Source organism: Lagenorhynchus albirostris, chromosome X (assembly GCF_949774975.1).
Source record: "Lagenorhynchus albirostris chromosome X, mLagAlb1.1, whole genome shotgun sequence".
NCBI classification, from domain to species: Eukaryota; Metazoa; Chordata; class Mammalia; order Artiodactyla; family Delphinidae; genus Lagenorhynchus; species Lagenorhynchus albirostris.
The window spans coordinates 40,069,059-40,090,171 of NC_083116.1; the positions used below are offsets into that span (position 1 = coordinate 40,069,059).

The 21,113-nt window shown below is 36.4% G+C and overlaps 1 protein-coding gene across 1 annotated transcript in view; it reads right to left on the reverse strand.

Moving 5' to 3' along the window:
- Nucleotides 1-208: 208 nt before the first annotated feature.
- The window catches only part of IL1RAPL2 (interleukin 1 receptor accessory protein like 2), a 504,586-nt gene continuing 483,681 nt past the window's right edge, over nt 209-21,113 (reverse strand). The window contains exons 5-7 of the mRNA XM_060138167.1: nt 18,280-18,423; nt 12,742-12,912; nt 209-906 (exon numbers count right to left, since the gene is read on the reverse strand). Of these exons, the coding sequence (XP_059994150.1) occupies nt 209-906; nt 12,742-12,912; nt 18,280-18,423 (1,013 nt within the window). The remainder of the gene's footprint in view (nt 907-12,741; nt 12,913-18,279; nt 18,424-21,113) is intronic.

Sequence of the window (21,113 nt, forward strand, 5' to 3'; positions counted from 1 at the left end):
GAACAACGTACTATACTACAAAAGCAGGTCCTTCTATCCCCCCACTACTCTGGAAATGTAAACAAAAAGAATTAGATACAAAAGTGATTTCTGTGCCTTTTTCTTTGAACACCTTTTCAGCACCTCAATGTTATTAGGTGTACTTTTTGCTTGGTATAGCAGAAATTTTTATGCTCACATAGCTGTTCAGAAGACTTCAGATTTTCCGCTACCAAATATCACTGGTGAAGCTAAGCTCTTTGGATGATAAAGGTAGCAGGGAACTGTTCCTATGAAATTCCTGGGTATCTTTCAGGGCATTATTAAGGGGTAGCTGTCCATTGAGTAGTGTCAGAGGCAGGTTACAATAGGTGTGGTGGTTGCCTAAGGAAGGTACTGGCAAGGTGGTGGTTGGCATCTCGTGTTTATAACCTCTGCAACAGTGCCTCATTTGCATCGAATCTGAATGGTGGAAATCTGGGAGGTCAGCTTGAGATGACACCAGAGAGGCCGAGGTACTGGTCATGGCAATAGATGGTATAGGCTGGAGTTCTCCAAAAAGTCCTTGTTCTGCGGAGTCCAGAACATGACACCGAGAAAGCATTTCTTTTTTCCTGATGGGCATTTCATATACTAAGTGCTTCCAAAACTTAGAATTTAATTTGCTGCTCTTGGGTCCCTTCCACTTGATCAAGGACAGAAGTTTGATGCTGCGCTTTAGTGATTCCACTTCCTGGCAATTCACCTTCCCCTTTAATTCTGTACATTCAATCAAAATCACTTTGATTTCTCCACTGACTAGCATGTTATGGAGTCTGCTTTCCAATTCGAAAACACTCCATCCTCGTCTGAGAATATAGTCTGGAGTTAGCACAATAATAAGTCTTCTGCTTTGCTCAACACATCTTGTGAGATCTTCAATGTAGGCTACAAATCACAGAAAGAGAGAAAAAGTAAAACAAAGACATTTCCAGTCTTTAAAGCATTAGGTTTGCACCCTAGTATAGCAAAGATCCAGTCTTTCACTAAGGTACATCACATTTTCTTTTCTTGTATTGCACACTCAGAAGGCTCGTTGCCTTAAAAATAAAAATGAAAAAAAAATCTTCTAATACTTTTCTTTCCCCTCATCATTACTTACAGTGTTCTGTTAGCTATATAAACTCTGACTTCTTAAGAGCTTAGGTGTAGTTCAGTTATTTTTATTTACTTAATCATTTAATTCAAGGCAGGCTTCAAGGCTAGTACTCTTAAGTGAACAAGCAATCAGCGGGTTGATGAAAAGAGAAATGGAACCTTTTAATGAAGGTCACTGTATTTACGGGTTTGGTTTGCTTTTCCCCCAGTTTCCAACTACTAAACAAGTAGGGGGTCTATGTATATATAATATATATATATATTTTATATATATATATATATATATATATATATATATATATATACAAATGCTTCAAAGATAATGTGCTAGAGATGGTGGAAAATCTCTTCTACAATCCTAGCTTGTTTCTCAGAATACCTTCTGTTCTTTGCAACCTTACATTCTCCATTTTGCCCTTCAAACCCGGAGGTAGGGAAGTGGTGTGTGTGTGTGTGTGTGTGTGTGTGTGTGTGTGTCCATGAGTTTAATCTGAACCAGCTGCTCTTTGTTCAGAGGAGGAGTGAGGGGTGGAGTCAGAGGTGGGGGGTGGTGTGGAAAGAACAGTAAGGGGGGAGGAGTCTATCAACTGAGAAGTCTTTGCTCTACTTTGTGGAACAATTCTGAAAGTGAGGTGAACAAGTTATGTCCTTTTCCTAGTAGAAAAACACTCAACGAACTCTAGATTTGTTTATCCCATGGAATAATCCTTTTGCAACCGTGCTTCCCAAAGTCTTATCCGCCAAAAAGGGAAACACACACATGTGTTAACAAATGGAGACTTGGACACAGGTGCTGCAACAGAGAGCTGTCTTTACTAAGCAGAGCACAAGGCCTTGTCTAATGTACAGTGCCCTCTAGCAGAAGCAGTGCTTACAGAAGCATAGCAACATTTGTCACTGCAAATCTGCCCAAGGTTACAGACTGCTTTCAAGGAGTCACGTCCAGTACACAGTGAGGGGCCACCAAACAGCCCAGTACAAGCCATTTGAAAAGAGAAACTTATTTTACAGATGCATATTTTACAGATGATCTCTCTTTTCCAGGGTTTTATTTCTACCATTTGGCAGCAAGAACACTTTCACAAGTGAAAAAGAGCAAATTTTCTATACACCCTACAGATAAACAAAAAACTTTTTGAGAGATACACAGAGAATTGCCCATTTAACAATTTGTTGTTACTGCTGTTTTGGTTTTTACTTAATACATTTCAGGACTTTCTCATGCAGTAGTTACAGAGACTGTATCTGAGGGAATAAGGCAACTTCTAAGTGGGGAGGGAACCCATTAAGAATTTTATGCATTTTCTTTTAGAGATCATGTTTTCAAGGAAAAAAAATCAGCATTGAAATCTGCAAAAAATAAAAATGAAAACAAAAAACCAAACAAAAATACCACACAAGTAGCAATGGGGAAGTTATCACTCTGTAATTGTCATTTAGAGAACTGGTGAAACAGAATGGAAGGAAAGGTAGAAAGTTTCAATAGAGTGGAAAAATATTATCCCAATGTATCAACAGCTCTGACTCTTCATTTTCTTCCTTTCTTTCTGCTCCCAAAAAGAAAGAAGTTATGTGGGAAGCTTCATCATTAGAAGTTGGATCTGTAAGATACAGTAAAATAAACTATCATGCATCTTTCCCATTATTCTTTTCACCTTTCCTCCAAACAAAATGAAACAAAACCAAACCCCAAACTTATACATGGTATAAGTGCAGGAGTCCATGAAAACACAGTTTTACCAGGTTATGTATGAGTTAATTGTTATTTTTACAGAAGAATTCCTTACCAAATGATTTACTGAGGAATTATTCCAAGTAGCATTCTTCCCTCATTAATTGTAGCTTTACATTTAATTTTTAAAAATTGATCTGTACAAACCTTGGCAGGAGCACATTTGTCACAGAAACTATACCTCTATGAACAACGCTGTTTCTATGTGTTGGGATGTAATTTATTTTTAAAATATACTTTTAAAAACAAAAGGTATAGCTATACATATCTCTATCCATTTCAAGAAAATTACAACTCAAGTGTTCAGTCATAAGAGAAACTATATACATACACACTAATGAATTTGACTGGGAAGTCATAGGCTTTGGCTTTATTATCCTCTTTCTTGATTGGGGAAGGGAACAGGGTACAACATTTTTCCGCATTAATATTGTTCTCCCCCTTCACCATTCTATTACACTTTGCCATTTGACAGCTAAGCAGAATGCAAAATTTAGGGTTTGGGGGGCTTCTTAGAGATTCATTAAACAGAATTTTCACTTGCCCCCAGAAAGAATGCCTGTCAGGACAGATCCCACTACACTCAGCTGCACAGGGTGTGGGTGTTGAAGGGAACCTTGGAGAGAGGGAGTGGTCCCTGTCTCCTGCATACTACACTGGCTGTGCTTATCCTGGCAAAGCCTAGTGGAGAGTTGAGGCAACCATCCAGATAATTCCGGCTGAAAACCTGCTCTGGAAGAAAAAAAGGTCTGAATTATCCTGGTTTGCCCTATATATACATTAATCATATGCACTGGAGTCAGTCAGTCAGTACATCTAAATTTTCCCTGGGTAGACACAGCCCAAGTGTCCCAAAGAAAACATGAGCCATTTTCTTGGGCCCTGAATTTCGTGTTCCATTTCACTTGGTGAAAAACCAAGTGGAAGTTTTCAGATGTGAAGCCCACATTTCACTTCTTGGGATGGTGATCAGTGGCTGGGCAGCAACCTCAATGTTTGAAAGCAGCTGGGGAGGTGCCGCTAAGAGCTGCCTGGCTCTCAGGAAAAGGAGAGACTGTGCCCTAGCTTCCATATTCTGGCTTGTTCTCTCTGTTTTTCTATGTTTTTTTTTCTTATTCTCACCCCCTTTGCTCCTCTTTCTTTCTCCATTTCTTTTTTTTTTCTTTTCCTGTGCTGGTTCTCTTGTCTTTTTACCTCCCTCTTTGCTTTCTCACTTTTTTCTCCCTTCCCCTGTCTTACTCTCCCTTCCTCTTTTGCCTATCTCCCTTTGCCCCCTTTCTCCCTCCCTTCCTAAATCTTTTCTTTCTGTCTCTTTATCTTTGGGAAAAAACAAGGACCTAGATATCATGAAAAGTATAAATAAATTAGCAAGGGACCCAACAGGTAGAGTTAATATTTTTTACTTGCTAATCTTTAGCCAGGCAGTCGTTGCTGGCTCCTACACAGCAAGTGCCCAAAATAATTTTCCCCTTACCCTGGGGTTGCATGTCTGTATCCAATGACTGTGAATTGGAGCCTGATCCATTAGGACCATGTCCTGTTTTTGTATGGCCTGTGAGCTAAGAATGATTTTTTAAAACATTTTTAAAGGGTTGTAAAAGAAATAAAGAATATGATGCAACAGAGACCATATATAACCTACAAAGCCTAAAATATTTATTCTCTGGACCTTTACAGAGAAAGGTTGCCACCCCTGAATTAGAGACCAATCAGGATGTTTAGGTTTGGAAAAGTTCCAAATAAACTAAGCAGAAACAGGCATCAAGTTAAGGCATTGCTGGTCCATAGCTAGTGTAGTCCATGACAGGCAGTGGTGTTTGTCATGGTAGGGCTGTGGTTTTGTGGGAGACATGTTAGAAAACTTCAGAAACCGTTTTAAAAGGTTTCTTACCACGAAGAGATAATAAAGAAATGTTTTTCAAAAAAAAATCCCTAAATCCACAACACATAAGAATACTCGCTAAATCTTGCCCTGACTTGTTCAGGCAAATTTAGCAACTGAGTAGCAGGAATCCCTTAAAAGACTCTTTTTTTCCACATAAAAATATAAAGTATCCCTTAAATGAAAGGTCATTATTTCTTTGCAGATTTTAGTTTGAAGTAACTTACGATGACAGAAAAAACTAAAGAGGGTTGTGTCTGACAGCATTCTGTTTCTCTAAACAAGGCTATGAAACCACACTAGATTATCAGCCATGAAACAAAGCTATTACACTTAACCTATTTGTGATCTTCACAATTTTGTAAAAAAACAAACAAACAAAAAAAACGGACAGTTGTATAAACCAAAATTCCAGTGTATTTAGAAAAATAGAATTCAGTCTACAAAAGTGACTTGAAAACAGGACACATTAACAAAGCAAAATGTAAACTGAAGGAAGAAATAAAAGGACAAAATAGAAGCAGAAAGAATATAATGGCAGCCCCAAGAAATTGCTTCTAATGGGGTGTATATTCTTTCCCAAAAGAACTCAGTACTCTTAAATGCCAGGCTTTGAATCTACTGCAGATGTAGGCAGAAGGACAAGGTGAAAACACTCTCATTCATGAATTTCTATGTGGTCTTGCTACTGCCTACTAACCATATGATTTATCAAACTAATCAATTAGCTACTTATAAATTATCTTTGTGTTGACACTTCCACTTATGTCAGGATCATTATTAGGGGCAGATAGCATATTAAAAATTAAAAGACAAATACTTAGTCTGTAAACAAAAGCATAATTTATTACTTTGCCAGGTTCAAATAATAGAATCTTGGTAGGCTTATATTCACAGCTATGTACAACCAATATCAGTTAAACAGAAAAATCATTAGGGTGAGATAGGATGCATCAAAACTGAATAATACCCCACCAATTTTAGTGAATATTAGTTAATTGATAGCTATAAATGGTGATATTTATTAAACCTATGGGTTAATATGTCAATACTTAAAATCAAGACAATTTCTGACAGTGATTGATCCACTCCTATGACTGGTGAGGAAAAACCAGCAAAAATAATACAGGTTTCACATGTATCAAAAAAAGTGTATTACTCAGCACTAAATATTTGGTAAAAAATTATTAGACCTCTGGTATAAATAGAGGCATACAGTGAGGTACTTTATAATGTAGTCTTACTGAAAATACTACCTGCATGTAAAATAATGATACTTAATACTAACCTATTGAAAGAGATACAGGTTGACAACTTCACTCTTTGTCTTGGCCAACGTTGCTAAAGCTTTTGGGTCTTGCTTCTGTATCTGGCAGATGTAAGAATCTGTGTTGTCTGCCACAGATATTGAGGGTACAAAATTTTTTATTTAGCCAGGTGTGTGTGAGGGGAGTAGGGGGCTTTCTGAACAGTGTGTGATATTACTTGCCCTATAAAAACCTTCCCTGGCCCCTCCTCTAAGTCCTTGGCTTGATAATTCATAGTTCACTGGGCTAAATTTTTTGGCAGGAGTTTTGTTTTCTATTGACTAGTGTAAGTGTTCTAACTGATTCTGATTAAAAAGTTGATCAACATTAACATGGATTTGTTGAGTCCTTGTGAGTGCAGGGAACCACAATTTATTTACAGTTTTGAGTTTGGAGGCTGTATTTCTGGTAATGAATCCTTTACTTTTGCTATAGCATTTCACCAGTGGATGGACAGGGAAGCATGACAGTGGGCAGAATTTACTCTGGAATGTTGTCCACATCTCTAAATTCTTTCTCTTCCCTCTTTACCTCTTCACTGAGAATAGAGGTAAGTAATAGAACACATTCAGAGAATACTAAAAGAAAGAAAATGTGGAGAGTAGCAAACAAAGAGAGTCTGCAAAATGTTCTTCCCCTCCTCTTTTCCCCCTTAAACTCATGCCCTAAAAATTTGTAGATATAACTAATTCTAATCAGTGCAATCTTGATAAATATGGAACAAGACAACTTGCTCCTTATATAGTCTTTTCTGTGGTTCCTTTGGTACTTAAGACAATTTTATCCTGGTCTTCTACTTTTTTTTTAAGGTGTCTGTTCTTTGTGCTATCCAAAAAGTAGATTTCCTGATTGAAATTCTACACAGTGGATTCTTCCTTTACCTCAAACATTGATGAGAAACCTCAGTCCATTGACCGCAGTATTTTGCTGGGCATATTGGATACAGTTCCCTCTCTCTTGACTAACATGAAGGGAATGGTGGGCTTATCTAATTTTATTCCATGTGAGTAAATTGTACACAATGTGTTAAATTTCCATGCCTGTGCATGTCACCCCTGCCTCACACTTTTTAGGTCACAGACGTCAGATTGCCTGGAAAAGGAATTTATTACTCCCCAAGGACAATTTCCTTGAATGGTATCCAATATGTCCAGCTATTAGAGGAACTATTGGCAATGAGTAGCTACAGATCCATGTACAAAAATGTTTTTTGCATGCCTCACTTCATAAGTGACTAGGGATCATGTGACACCAGATGTATTCTCTAGTCATTTGTCATTTCAATGTCAGCACAATCACATGGCCATTAAAGAACTGAAGATTAGAATAGGGAGGAAGTTCTAGCACATGCAAGAATGTAATCAGACATTATAATTTTCCCTTAAATTACTGAAAGAGTCCTAGGATTCTTGAGTGAGAGAAACTAATAGAAATTTGAGCATGAAAACAAATGGAAAGACAATTTGATATTTGAGGCCAAATTCATAAATATAATTTCAATAGACATGGCTGATCAGCCATACGCACGATAATATTTTTCACTCACTAGTGTCTTTCTCTGGTGCAATAATGCAGGAAGAACTCACACAGAGATCCCCATAGTCTTCCTATGATTAGAAGAGGAAACTGAGCTAAAAGACTTTAAAAGATTTTTTCTCTTTAATGTGCACTTAATCATCTATAGATTTTTCTAAAACTTCAGCCCAAACTAGCTCAATTTATAATTGTTAATCAGTATTGCACATACACTTTTAAGCACCTTGCTTGCTTTCTCTTAAGGGCAAACAAAAGCTATAAGATTGGGTTGTTTCTACTTTTAGTCTTGGAGTACTATTCTCTCCATCTGACCAGTTGATTAACTTTTATATTTTTATGCTTTTAAATCTCTGCAGAAACACTGAGATAAGATGGGCTCAAAAGCCTAAATGGTACTCATCCAAAAATGTCCCCAATCTCAGGATCTCAACTGCACAGCTGGGTTCTGTTGGTCACATGTCAGCTTCAGAGCACATCTGTTCATTCCTAAAGGATCCACTAGGCCCTATGAACACAATGTGCTCTGTGTAGAGTACTTTACACCACAAAACCCAGCAGCTGCATGGGTGAGAAAATCTCTACTTCTCAAGTTTGTGTCTCTAGGCAGTTTGAGTAGGGTGTTTTCTCTCTGGCTTTCTTTTGGTTGCCTGTCACTCCTGACATTCAGATGCCTGTTGGCAACAAAGTTGCTTTTGCTATTCTACTACAGATGTTTCTAGCCTGGGAAGAGACAGACCAAACTTTTACTGGAAAGTAGAAATTCTTGCCACATTCATGCACCAAACCTGAGAAAACATAAGGAAGATCCTGGCCACAGGCTCAAGTATGGAAAGGTAGGTCACTGCCAGGAAAATAATGTCCAGATCTGAAGACTTTTAGTTTTAGCATTTAGGAAAAATGTTTGTGTCAAATCTTCCCACCTGTGCTGTTCCATGATGGTCAAACGACACTTCTCTAGTAGGGCATGCGAGAAGGGTACAGTTACCTATACCTCACCTTGGAGAGTGACATCTTTATATTGAAGCTTTCTGTGAACTCACAGTCATGCGTGCATTGGTGTCAGGGGGAGGAAGAAGGGTGGGGGACACCCATTCATGTACTTCTGAAACTGTATACATTAGAAATATTTGTGTGTTGATGAGGTTGAATTGGAATACCACGAGAGTGGTACAAATGAAACTGAAGATACATCAAAAGTGAAGGCATTAAACATGAATGGGTTTATGTCATAGACTTCATTAGTTTGATTCATAGAAAATTATTGTTGTAGGTCAAGAATGATATTATGAAGTCTGATTTTACAATTCTCAAAGGCCTCATTGCTAGTTTTTAGAGGAAGGAGCAGTCTTGGGTCAACATGTTTTAAATGAGATGTGAGGGACAAACATAGCTTATAATATTGTAACTACTTCCCCCCCCACAGGAATGTGTCTATATTTATATAGCATAGCCTGTTAAATCTGTACCAATGGCTGCAACTACAGACCACAGAAGCTTCTTTAATAACACACATACACCAAGTCCAAAATGTTCTACTCTGTCATTCATGTGTAAATCAAGTATATTATTCATATACTTCATCGACTTCCTGAATGCGTGCTAAAAATGCCAAGGAAAAACTCGTTAATCGTGACATGGTGACTGCTCAGCCAGCTCTGAAATGTTGATGGAAAAGAAAAATGGTCAAAGGGCCTTTTTAAGAACCTTTGCAGGTTACACTCGCAAATCGGAATTCAGAGAACATGAATTTCCTCATTCAGGAAGGAAGGATTAAAATCAAACACCCTCCAGTGGTTGCATCTAAAAACTGCATAGTTGTCCCAAATGGCTTAGTTGTAAAAGGAGTCTTCCTGTGTACCACTGAGTACCCAGGATCCAAGTCCCTGCTCAGTCTAATTGTTGTACAATCTCAAAAACACTAAAATGATCTTCTACGGACTATAAAAATCTCTCTTCTCCCTAATAACATCATCTTGGGTATTTTTATTTTGAGTTCTTTAAATGCCAGGGTATATGAGGTGACAACCTTCTATTATCTCTTATGTAGCGTGTTATAGTCCTCAACTAAAATCTTGTAGTTTTGTGCTAGGAAATATGGCTTGTGTAAGCCTCATACCCCATGGTCAAGGAGGACATTCAGACCTGTCTGTGATACACCAGAACAACTAATCAATTTCAATCAATTTAGCCAGTCAACTAGCTGACTCAATGAGGTGTAAAATAGTCTACCACCTGTTTGGCTAAATTGACACAGCAGGTTGATTCAATTGGCCTGTCATCATCAAAATAGACTATCTGAGAGAACTAAGAGAACACAGTTTGAGGATGCATCTCTCTCACTCTCATGCTCTCTGGGTCTCACTCTCACCCATGCACAATAGCTGCTTCTTTATATAATAAGCAAGTGTCATCTACTGAGTCTCAAGTAAAGTGACTCGCCTGTATTCCATGTTGTCCCTATTTCCTTTTCTGATGTGCACAATGTTGAAGCATTGTTTTCCAGGTCAGAAGAAAGATAATCAAATTTGATGTGTTCGGACATGAAGGGTGACATTTTTAAGTCACTTGCGTTGATAAAGACTGTCTATTGTGGTGCCAACAATTTTGTAATGCAATAAGGCAGAAATTGAATCCATATTGAATCCTACTGAAGGTGACTTGACATAGAGTATAAATTCCACTTTGGTAATGATATTACTTTAATACAATTTAGTACACTATCACTCTAAAAATCGATGTTGCAGAATTTTGATAGTTAACAAGATGCTCTTGGCAAAAATGCAAAAAGTGCATAGGAATCTAAGGAATTAAACCAAAAATAGTAAAGGGATATTTTTGTCATTTCATTAATGATTGATCAACCTCTTGTAGATATTCTTTCTAATATCTGAAAAAATAAAAGTAGTATACACATTAGGACTGAAACTATTCCTATTAACTACATTTTTTTTTCTTTCAGCAGAAAGCTCCTTGTTTAGATTTCACATTCACTTTGTTAAAAAAAATGCCTTTCAGATACTGTCATGCAAAAATTAACATTTTTACTTATTTCATTCTTATTATTTCCTCTTGTCTTAAACCAATACTATTAAAACAAAATCAACAAGCATCTATGAAGCATCTACTGAGTTTAGGTATTTTGGTAGATGATAACAGGTGTATGAAGATGAATGAGAGACAGTACTTGCCCTCATGGAGCTTATAGTTTTGCTGAGAAGATAAGACAAATAGCTGGAACACTACATTAAAAAAAGAAAATAATACAAAATATCACAGGAGTAAGGAGTACATAATTTATAGTCAAACAAGTGATTATACACCACATACTCTAGGGCTAGAGAAATTATTATGGACTTTTCACAGAGGCAGTGTTATGGAGAGTATACATAGTATTTGTAAAGGTGTAGGAGGCTAACATGAACAAAAGTGTTGCATCAGACTGTAGCAGTGTTTAGCTAAGGGTTAATGGATATTATCCTATAAGAAATGGTGAAGAATTTAAGGTTGTTGAATAGGGGAGAGACATGATCAAGGAGGTATACATATTAGTGGGACTAGATGCGTAAGAGGAAAAATAGGGAAGGCAGAGAGTAATCAACATTCAGGAATGAGTTGATTAGGGCCTATACTAGAATGGTGGAAGTGGTAATGGAAAAGATGCAATGGGCACTGGATTTGGGAGAGAGATACAAAAGAATCAAAAATGACTCTGAGGTATCTGCATGTTCCTTGGGGCTCGATCAATGTAGAAGTGGTATTTAAAGTCATGAAAATAAAGGAAATTACAGAAAGAAGCGAGGAGAGGACCATGGGAAGAAATTTGGGGAAATATTACATTTGTAGAAAGTAATATACCAGAAAATATTGTCTGGTTTCTTTCTATACATGTGTAAGTGTGCATACTCATGTGCAAACCCAAACATATACAGAAATGTATGCACACTGAAAAAAGAGATGAACAAAAAAATTCAGTTGTTTCAATTTGTTTCCTGTCAGTTTAGTGACCACAGTAGACTTCTGATAATCTGAATAAAAGTTATTGAGGAATAAATAGCGTGATCTAGAGGAGTGAGAACCGGAATCAAACAGATATAGGTTCTTATTCCATCTCTACCATTTGCCAGCTGACTGGTCTTGGACTTCTTTCAGGCCTTATTTCCTCATCTGTAAGATGAAGATAACAGTACCTGCTCTTTCTCCACATAGGGTTATTGTAAAGATGAAAAGAAATAATGTATGTGAAAATAATGTATGTGAAATAATGTATGTGAAAATATTCTATATACTGTGAAGTACTAAATATATAAGCTGTTAAATTTTGTTAGCCCATGTGTATAAATTACCATATTCTGATTTGTGGTCACAGCTTAATCTCCCCCTCTCAAGGATATTAATATAGACATGCAAATGAATTCTAGCACTTTTATGTTCCCTCAATGGCATTTCAAGCTCGAGGGCAGAGACCATATCTTTTCTGTATTTACCTCACACTTTACTGTGTACAGTACACTGAACAGAAACAGGAAAAAAGTATGTATTTTTACTTGAACCTGAATTTATTCTGTAAGCTCATATATAGCTTTCAATATGTAGCATAATTTAAAAGTAGCACTCAAGCCTACATAGTCTAGAACTTCTTAAAAAGAATTTAAATACACAGTGAAGGTGCCATACGCCATGGCCTCACTTTCATTTTTAAGTGGATTTTCTTCTGCAAATCTGGAAATGAGTATTAAAGCATAAATTCTGAGTTATTAGTGACAATGATTGTAGGTATAAGTAGAAGCACAATGACAGAAGACCAGATTTGGAACTGAAATGTATTGAAAATCTGAAATGCAAAAAATCTGAAATGCAAAAAGTCTGAAATGCAAAAAATATCTTATACACATTTTTTTAATGATCATCATTTTCTCAGAACACTAAGGCAATATAATAAAGCATACCATTAAAGCACAATTTAAAAACCATACCTAAAATATAAGTGAGAGTGCCTTTAAAAAAAATTTGGATGCTAGAAAGTCAGAACACAGGTATTGGGGAAAAATTTGAATTTAATAAAATCTCCTGTAAGAAAAACTATCTAAATACTTGGCTCTGACATATGAAGTCTCCACATAACTTAAGTGAAGCCAAACTTTTAAAATACAAAAATTGAAAGTACTTACTTCCACTTGGAATTAGGTCCCTTTCTGGGATGAAGAGTTTATATCCATAGTGTTTTTCTAGCACATCTGGCAGTATTTCAAGAGCAAACTGCTCTTCTTCAGGGTTGTCACATTCCAAAGTATCTTGGTCCACTTTTGTGTAAGAGAGATAGGCATCATATTCCTTGTTGTCTTAGAAACAAAGAAAACAAAAGGGTTGTATGTATCATTAGGTTCTCTTTAAGTACTAAATGTCTATAATCATTAACAGGCTGGAATATGCACTATAATTAGTGACTGTCATTAATAACTGGAAAAAATAAGTTACATGCAATGCTATAAGAAGTCTAGTACATTTCAACATAACTTAGTTATAGTCGTAGGATATGAACTGAAACTGTTATGCAGTGGGCAACATATAGTCAGGACAGAATAAAAGAGAACTATTACTTGTGACTTTTGGTGTGAATGATCAGCTCAGTGTGTTTGAATGCAGGACTAAATAGACTCATGGATTTGAACTCTTTCTGTGCCAGTTGGCTTGGCTCTGTTACTCGGTCACAGACTATACCTTGTTTGCACAAATATGTGTAAGAGATCCAAGAGGGGCTGGGCCCTAGAGTGTGGAAGATCGAAATAATCCAGCCTCACTCCTGGAGACACTACTTGTAGCACATGCCATACTTCCAGTTGGTTAGTGTCGTCATTCTCATATACAAAATGCAGTTCATTACCAAATATTAGAGACAGCAGCTGGGTTTTATACAAGTGCATTGCCTGTTATTCTTGTTCAATCCATGGCCAACTAATTTGACACAAGCTACCAAAAGAACCCTTTGTTTCAGAATATACATCCTTCCAATATTGCCAAATTAGGTTTTCCCTTCACACATTTAGTCAGAGGGTTAACTGTGCTTTGAGAATGTATTTTTTCTTCCTTTGCTATATTGGCTCAGAGCCAGTCTCCCCAAAGAGAAAATTCTCTCTCTCTCTCTCTCTCTCTCTCTCTCTCTCTCTCTCTCTCTCTATATATATATATATATATATATATATATATGCAGTTCTTTCTCAAAGTATTAGTCCCCGCTGGTTTTAGAAGGAACACATTGGAAAAGTTATATTGGTTTTCAAAATTCCCTTATTTATAGAAAAAAATTTAAAAGTTAATGTAATGAACCTAGACTCATATGGAACTATTAGTATTTTTTAAATCTAGTTACTTGCAAATAATAATTTTAAAAGACCAGCAAACATTTCAGGATTTGTTTCTAAAACACAGAAATATTTTCCATTAAAACAGACCTGATTAGAATATAGCTAAAACTTGACCAAAAGTTAATTTACAAGATGAAGCAGCCACTCACTTCCCTATACCACTAAAATGTGGTTCTACCTGCTGAAAGAGGAATATGTGATAGGCATATAAAGAGATATAAATACCCTATGGTAGGAGTACGCAGCACCCCCTGACTATCTAGTGATAACTGAGGCAGGATTATATTGTTCTAAGTCTAGTAAGATTCCAGGCTTCACTACCCCCACATGAACGGGACTCTGCTTATTTATATTAAGATGGTGCCTGAAGCCAGGAGGCTTCTCTTTAGCCTGTCCTCTATCTGGAAAAGACTGCTGTGAACCTTGGTTCGGTACTTGATTGCCTAGAAGCAGATGCACATGAAGGACTACCCTGATAGTTGAGATCACTTGGCTTACAAATGGGGCACATTCTGCTGTTATGCATAAAACGCCACTTGGAAGTGAGAATGTTCATAAGCAATGCTAATGTAAGAACCTCCTGGTAATCCTAGCACCTCTGCCCCTGTTCCAATCAAGCTCAGGATGCACCTGCAGGCCCTTGACTTTCTCCAGCTATAATTACTCACCTGGGACTGAGAGCTGCCGATGATACACAGCTGGAAGAATAAAATAGGCCAAAGGACAAACAGATCCATTTCTATGAGCAGACTGTATTTCATTGTTCTTGATGGATGGTGTTGCTGCCTCAAACTTCATAATGTTAGACTAGGCCCTAGTTTCCTCTGACTTTGATAACTCTATGTTACAAACCTCCTGAAATGCAACCACTTATTAATTCATTCAACAGTGATTTGTTGAGCATCTATTATGAGCTAGCCATCTGCAATGACTACCTGACTCTTTCACCCATCTGGCCAGAACTTCTAGACTCATGCCATATTGCTTGTCCTGACTATGACTATTTGCCCTCCAACCATGCCTAATCTTACATATCCCTGGTCCTATCCTTACTTGCTTCACCTATATTCTAATATAGGTGATGCTACAAAGACTTTTTTTCCAGAAAATATTGCTATATTTGCATATCCCAAGTCAAGTTATGAGAAAGAAAATGGATATCTTTGCTATGTGTTAACACCCAACACATCTGGATAACAAATTGTACATAACATTCTAGAAACACATCATTCTTTGGAAAATGGTTGCTTCTGTTTTCAGACATGTCCCTTTAAGGTGAACTAAAGGTGAAGAGCTTATGGTAGCTGGCCAGAGCAGGAAGAGAGCTCTCAAGCCACCATGTCAGATGTCCCAGAAGGTCTAGGATGCCAGCTAGTGAGCAAGCAGTGATGCAGATGCAACAGTTTTAAAAGTGCACTTCAGCTCTATGTAGACAGCCAAGAAAACCTCATGAAGAGCCACAGCTGTTGCTTACAAAGAGGAGCAAGATGGATAGAGCAATATCAACAATATGATGCAAATAAAGGTTAACAGCAAGTCCTGAATATTGTTTTAAAACCGAATGGCAATTCAGCAACACCACTTTGCTAGGTGAGGCTAATGAGCATTCCTCTGTGTTAAATCATGCTGACTAAGTTCAACTGAGGAACCAGAAAACAGCACGATGGAGACAAAACATTATAAGGAAGAAGGCTCGCACAGTGGTCACCATAGGTATGCTGTTACCAATGAAGAGAGAAGTTATGACAAAGGGAACCAAACTCTCTGTGGAAGAATTTTCCTGTTGTCACACTGTCCTTTCCATTTTAAAATCTCATTTTAATCCTGTTCACCATTAGGAAGCCATTCCTGTTTACAATGTAGTTCTTCTGGGGCTCTGCTAAACACAGTGCTAAATCCTTAGCTTCTAAAGTGCAAAGACTGTGTAACTTTGTTATTATTGTGTCTCCAATGCCTACTATACTACCAGTGTGTGTGTGTGTGTGTGTGTGTGTGTGTGTGTGTAGGGTTAATCCAGGTGAAGAATATATGTAAGTATATACATCATTCATAGTGCTTGGCACACAGTAGACACTTAATAAGTATTTAATGACTGCATAATTCAAAGATCAAATAAATGAAGCAATCATTGATGAAATGAAATGAATTATATCAAAAATGTTTAAGAAGTCAGTTTGATAGATTTTATTTTATAAAAAATATGGCATTTTTATAAGAACTTTCAGGAAATGCTACCATAGATATGAATCCAAGAGAAAACATGAACAAAAAGTACATGGGTAAAACTATGGTGTGTCTATGAGATGTCAAAATATTTAAATAAAGAAATGAAAATTCAGTAGGCTATCCAGCTGACATTTGGCATCATGAAACTGGATATTTCTAGAAGGGCTTTAATATTCATTTATTCATCCTCACTACATACCTGCTGACTTTTTAGTATTCTATTCAGCTAGTACAGAGATTGTGTGTTTAAAGTCCAAGTTTCCATGTAGGAATATAAACTATTTTAATTTTCCTTCCTGCTGAAAATCCTTGAAGCTCCCCCCCAATTGAATTTTTCCCTAAGATAATTGGTTTGGAACCAATACACACAATTCTCTAACCAAAATGCTCTAGATTACTTGTCATCTTTGGCCACATGGGCCACATTGGTGATATAGATGCAAAATGTCGTATGATATTAGCATGAATTTAATCTTACAAATATGTACTACAACTGATCAGTTAGTCTGGATTATTGGATATGGGTGATGAAAGTAATTATTTCAGATTAACTTCATAAACTATATCACCTCTTGCAGAAAGTATTAACAAATTGCTTGTAATCATGACCTAAAGCAAATGAATCAGAGCAGACTCCCTTTCATGTACTTTCGTATAGACAATGCATCTTTAACATTCCCAGTTAGATACTTTAGCCGTTTGTTGGCGCTTGGGAACCAGTGAAATTTTCCTCAATAGCATATTTCATCTCATTATTTTATGTGTGCAGGTTAAGAAGTCAGATCTTTCAATATTAATTATTGTATACAGAAACTGAAGGTAATTGACTACATTTTCATACATATTGTTGGAGCATGTAATTATCATCAGAACAGGCCCTAATTTCTCATATTGAAGATATATCTAAATAAGGGTCTTTGGTACTTTTAAATAGGCTGCTATAATCATTAGGTAAATACACTGCTTTGATAATGAGCATGCATATGTATTCACCAAACAGCATTTGTCGAATTTACTGTGGAAACATAAAAGTCAATTAAAACACACTCATATCATTGTTCATATAATAGTAACAATAAGACCAAAATCAAAGATTCTTCAAAAATTTTGATGTTACATTCACCACTCTGCCTTTCTCCTATCACTATATAAATAAAACAAAATCATAAACTGCTCTCCTTTGAGGATCTCAAAACAAACAAAAGCTCTAACTTTCATTATTCCAATAGAATGAAAACTAAAATTTAAATCTGGCTTTTTAAAGTAATGACTTACAATTGAACTTCTTTTTTATCTTGGCTTACCTAAGGCATTCCATACACGTTTCCAAGGCTTATAGTAGTTTGTGGGTGAGGACTGTATGCATAAGGAGTGATATGTAATGATTTCTTATTGATATTGATTGGAAATATGATAATTTGTTCTCTTGAAAAATTAAATCATTTTTGAATGTTCAAAGAAACAAGGCTCAATACAACGTTTTGTTGATATTTCATATATAAGATTTTCAAGGGCCATAAATGGCAAACAGAAGAAAATTATAAGCCACATTCTGAATTTTTTTCCATTGAGGTCACCTTTGAGAATTGTGCTACAATCATACAAAATATATCAGTCCAGATGTACTATGAGCTTTAAAATGAGTATCTCCATAGCTTTTAATATGTTTTTTGAATAATTTGTTTTTTTCAATGCCAGGAAGAGCTAAATATGATCTGTGCCTAAATTTGAATTTTCTGGAAGAAAAAAATGAAATTGATTCTTAATTTCTTTCTTAATAAGGGAAAGGGCTTTGACAGCAATTGTTTGATCTCCTGACCAACTAATATCTCCTTGTTAAACTATTTTTTTGGAAATAAATTTCAAGAAATAAAATTATTTTAAAGAACACCCATATATTCTTTACCCAGTTTCATCTATTAATATTTTCTCCCCTTTGCTGTCTTTCTTGATAGATTAATACCATTTTTTTCTGAACTATTTGAGGGTAAGTTGCATTAGTCATAGCCTTTTAACTCTAAATTTTTCATCATGTATCTCCTAAGAATAGGGATATTCTCTTACATAATCACAAATTCATGCCTTTTAATTGAATTTGAACAATAAGAGATAGCTTACCATCTGCAGTTTCATCACCTCCAAAATGCTGTCGGTAGAAGAGCATCAATTCAATATTGTAGCACTTGTAGATGACCACGAGCAATACAAGGAGGAGAAAGATTGCTCCCAGGCCTCCTGCAAGTTCAATTTTGTAGATTAAATCTGGAACAAATAAAATAAACAGGAAAAGGTAATTAAATCAGCAACACTGAGGAACTTCCCATATTTCTAGTCTCTAAGATGTACAACCCATTCTGTTTTTCTTTACAGAAGATTCTTGCTTAATGCAGTAAGTAGATGCATTCTTGATACATTTGTGTAAATCAATTTCTTGTTAAATTAACTCTTTTCTAAATATTTGAAAATTTTTTTTTTAGATTTTATTTTATTTTATTTTATTTTACATCTTTATTGGGGTATAATTGCTTTACAATGGTGTGTTAGTTTCTGCTTTATAACAAAGTGAATCAGTTATACATAAACATATGTTCCCATATGTCTTCCCTGTTGCAAATTTTACTGTTGAAAGTGATGTCTATCTGAAAAAGAATAGTCTCTCCCACTTTGTTTTGAACACATCTAGACCTCACATGTATACTTTTGCTTTAAGTGTACTTCAGGAAACTATTAGAGCTGCCTTTTAGTGGGTTCAGGTCCAATATTTTGTTGTTTCTGTTAAATTATCTTTTGGCTTAGCAAGATTACAATCTAATACTTCTTAGGCCACAGGCCCTATTCTTCTACAGGAGAACAGCATCATAAAATTATTCTCAGAATCAAATAAAATCCGATGAGCCTACAGGATTTAACTGTTTCATTTAACCACAGTAGAACATAATCCAATAGAAGGTAGGCAGGGGAAATTAGCTTATCCATTTCCCCTACTTATCTGAATAAATGACTATAATTTGTATGTGATATAATATGCCCAATGGGGCTAAAAGAGAATGAGAAATCTAGGCTAATCACTTGGCCTATTCAGCCAACACCAGGCTACCTGATAGCAGCCTTAGGCTTTTCCAGTGGGGCACCCCTAGAACTCTGAGAGTTGGAGCAATTAAATCAACACATAATGGAAGGAGACATAGTATATCCTAGGCCCAGGAAATAGTGACTTACATGTAGCTTAATTAGTGATATTAACAAAATCTAGGGTGTATCATCAAAAGAGGGGATAGCATCATGGAATTTAGAGAAAGGGGAAGTCAGAGAAGAATTTAGAATATGAATTCAGCAATGTCCAGAGGAGAAATGCTGAATCTGGAAGACACTAGACCAGAGATATTTTCCACTGTGTGACAGGGAAATTCACTGGTCTCAACATAATACAGATAAAACTATCTTAAAAATTAGCTAAGCTCCCCTTAATCTAATTCCACAATTACCAAGTGATTCTTTTATTATTAATTCAGCTTACCATGTAACTACAAACTGAAAAAGGGAGTGGCATTTTAGTTTGTACATCAGTTGCTTATGAGTTTGCTTGGCAGCAATCAGCCTCCCTGGATGGATCAATTCTGGGGTACTGCCAAAATCAAATTGATGACAATGACAGACTGCCATTCTTGAAGGTCTCTTGACAGTAAAATCATGAGCCTTTCCCTGGGATTGTCCCTTGTCTCTATATAGGCTTATTGCTCAAGATGAATTAGGCTCAGTATAACAATAAGATTAAGAAAAAAGATGAACATATATAATATATACTACAAGTAATGTATATTATAGATAAAATTTTCTACCAGTCTACTATCTATTCTCTAAGTAATCCTTTAGGGCAAGAATTGTTGGTCCAAATTCATCACTGAAGAATCTAAGACTCAGTAGTTTAATTCACTTACCCAAGGTCATACACCTAAGAAGTGGCCAAGATGGGACTTGAGCCCAGATATTCTAACTTCATATTTAAGGTTCTTTTTATTACACCACAGTTTTGTAAGCTCCTCTGGAAAGTGACGATGAAATTCCTTCTCCCTCTTCCTCCATAGAACTGTTGGTAATGCTTTTCAAGAACATGTGACCTGCGGTGAATTTTGGATGCTTCTGCCCTTTCAATTCCAAGGAAAGAAGCTAAACTACAATTGCCAGGCAGAATGATAGGACCGAGCAGATCTCAGTTTATTGGAGGGTATTGAAGAATTCTGCAGCTATATCAAGAAGGAACGAGGGGCTCCTTGGAGTCCAGCATATGAAAAGTTTTAGGTTTTGTAGGGAGATAGAGAGTTTGGTATTTTAAAGGAGGTGGAGTAATAGAGAAGATGGTAGTGGCCAGAGACAGCATGGCCAATGAGGAGAGTCGCTGAGTAGAAATGTAAGAAATATAAATGTATTCTTTTTCAGTAAGGAGAGAGGGAGAAGGATAGAAAAAAAAAAGGGAGTGAAGCTGTTGTGAGAGACAAAATATATTAATAAGGAGCATTATGAGGGGCCACATAATGAGTAGGGATAGGAAATTGGAATCTATCTCTGTCATGCCTACTGCAAGAGGTGGTCATTTGGAAAATTAAGCCACAAAATTTCAGGTAAAAATAATCCTACCTCATATTAGCTCTGCCTTCTGCCCTCCCTATAGAAAATGACTCCCCAGGAACCACTGCCTGTCTCTATGTGGTTGGTAAGGCAGGCTTGCTTATGAGACCTCTGTGGGGCTGCAGTATCACAACCTTTGCTTGTTTTCTTACTGTTTATCAATTATGCATTCTTTTTTTATTCAAAAAAAATATCAAGTGTCTTTATATTTTTTAACATCTTTATTGGAGTATAATTGCTTTACAATGGTGTGTTAGTTTCTGCTTTATAACAAAGTGAATCAGCTATACATATACATATACCCCCATATCTCCTCCCTCTTGTGT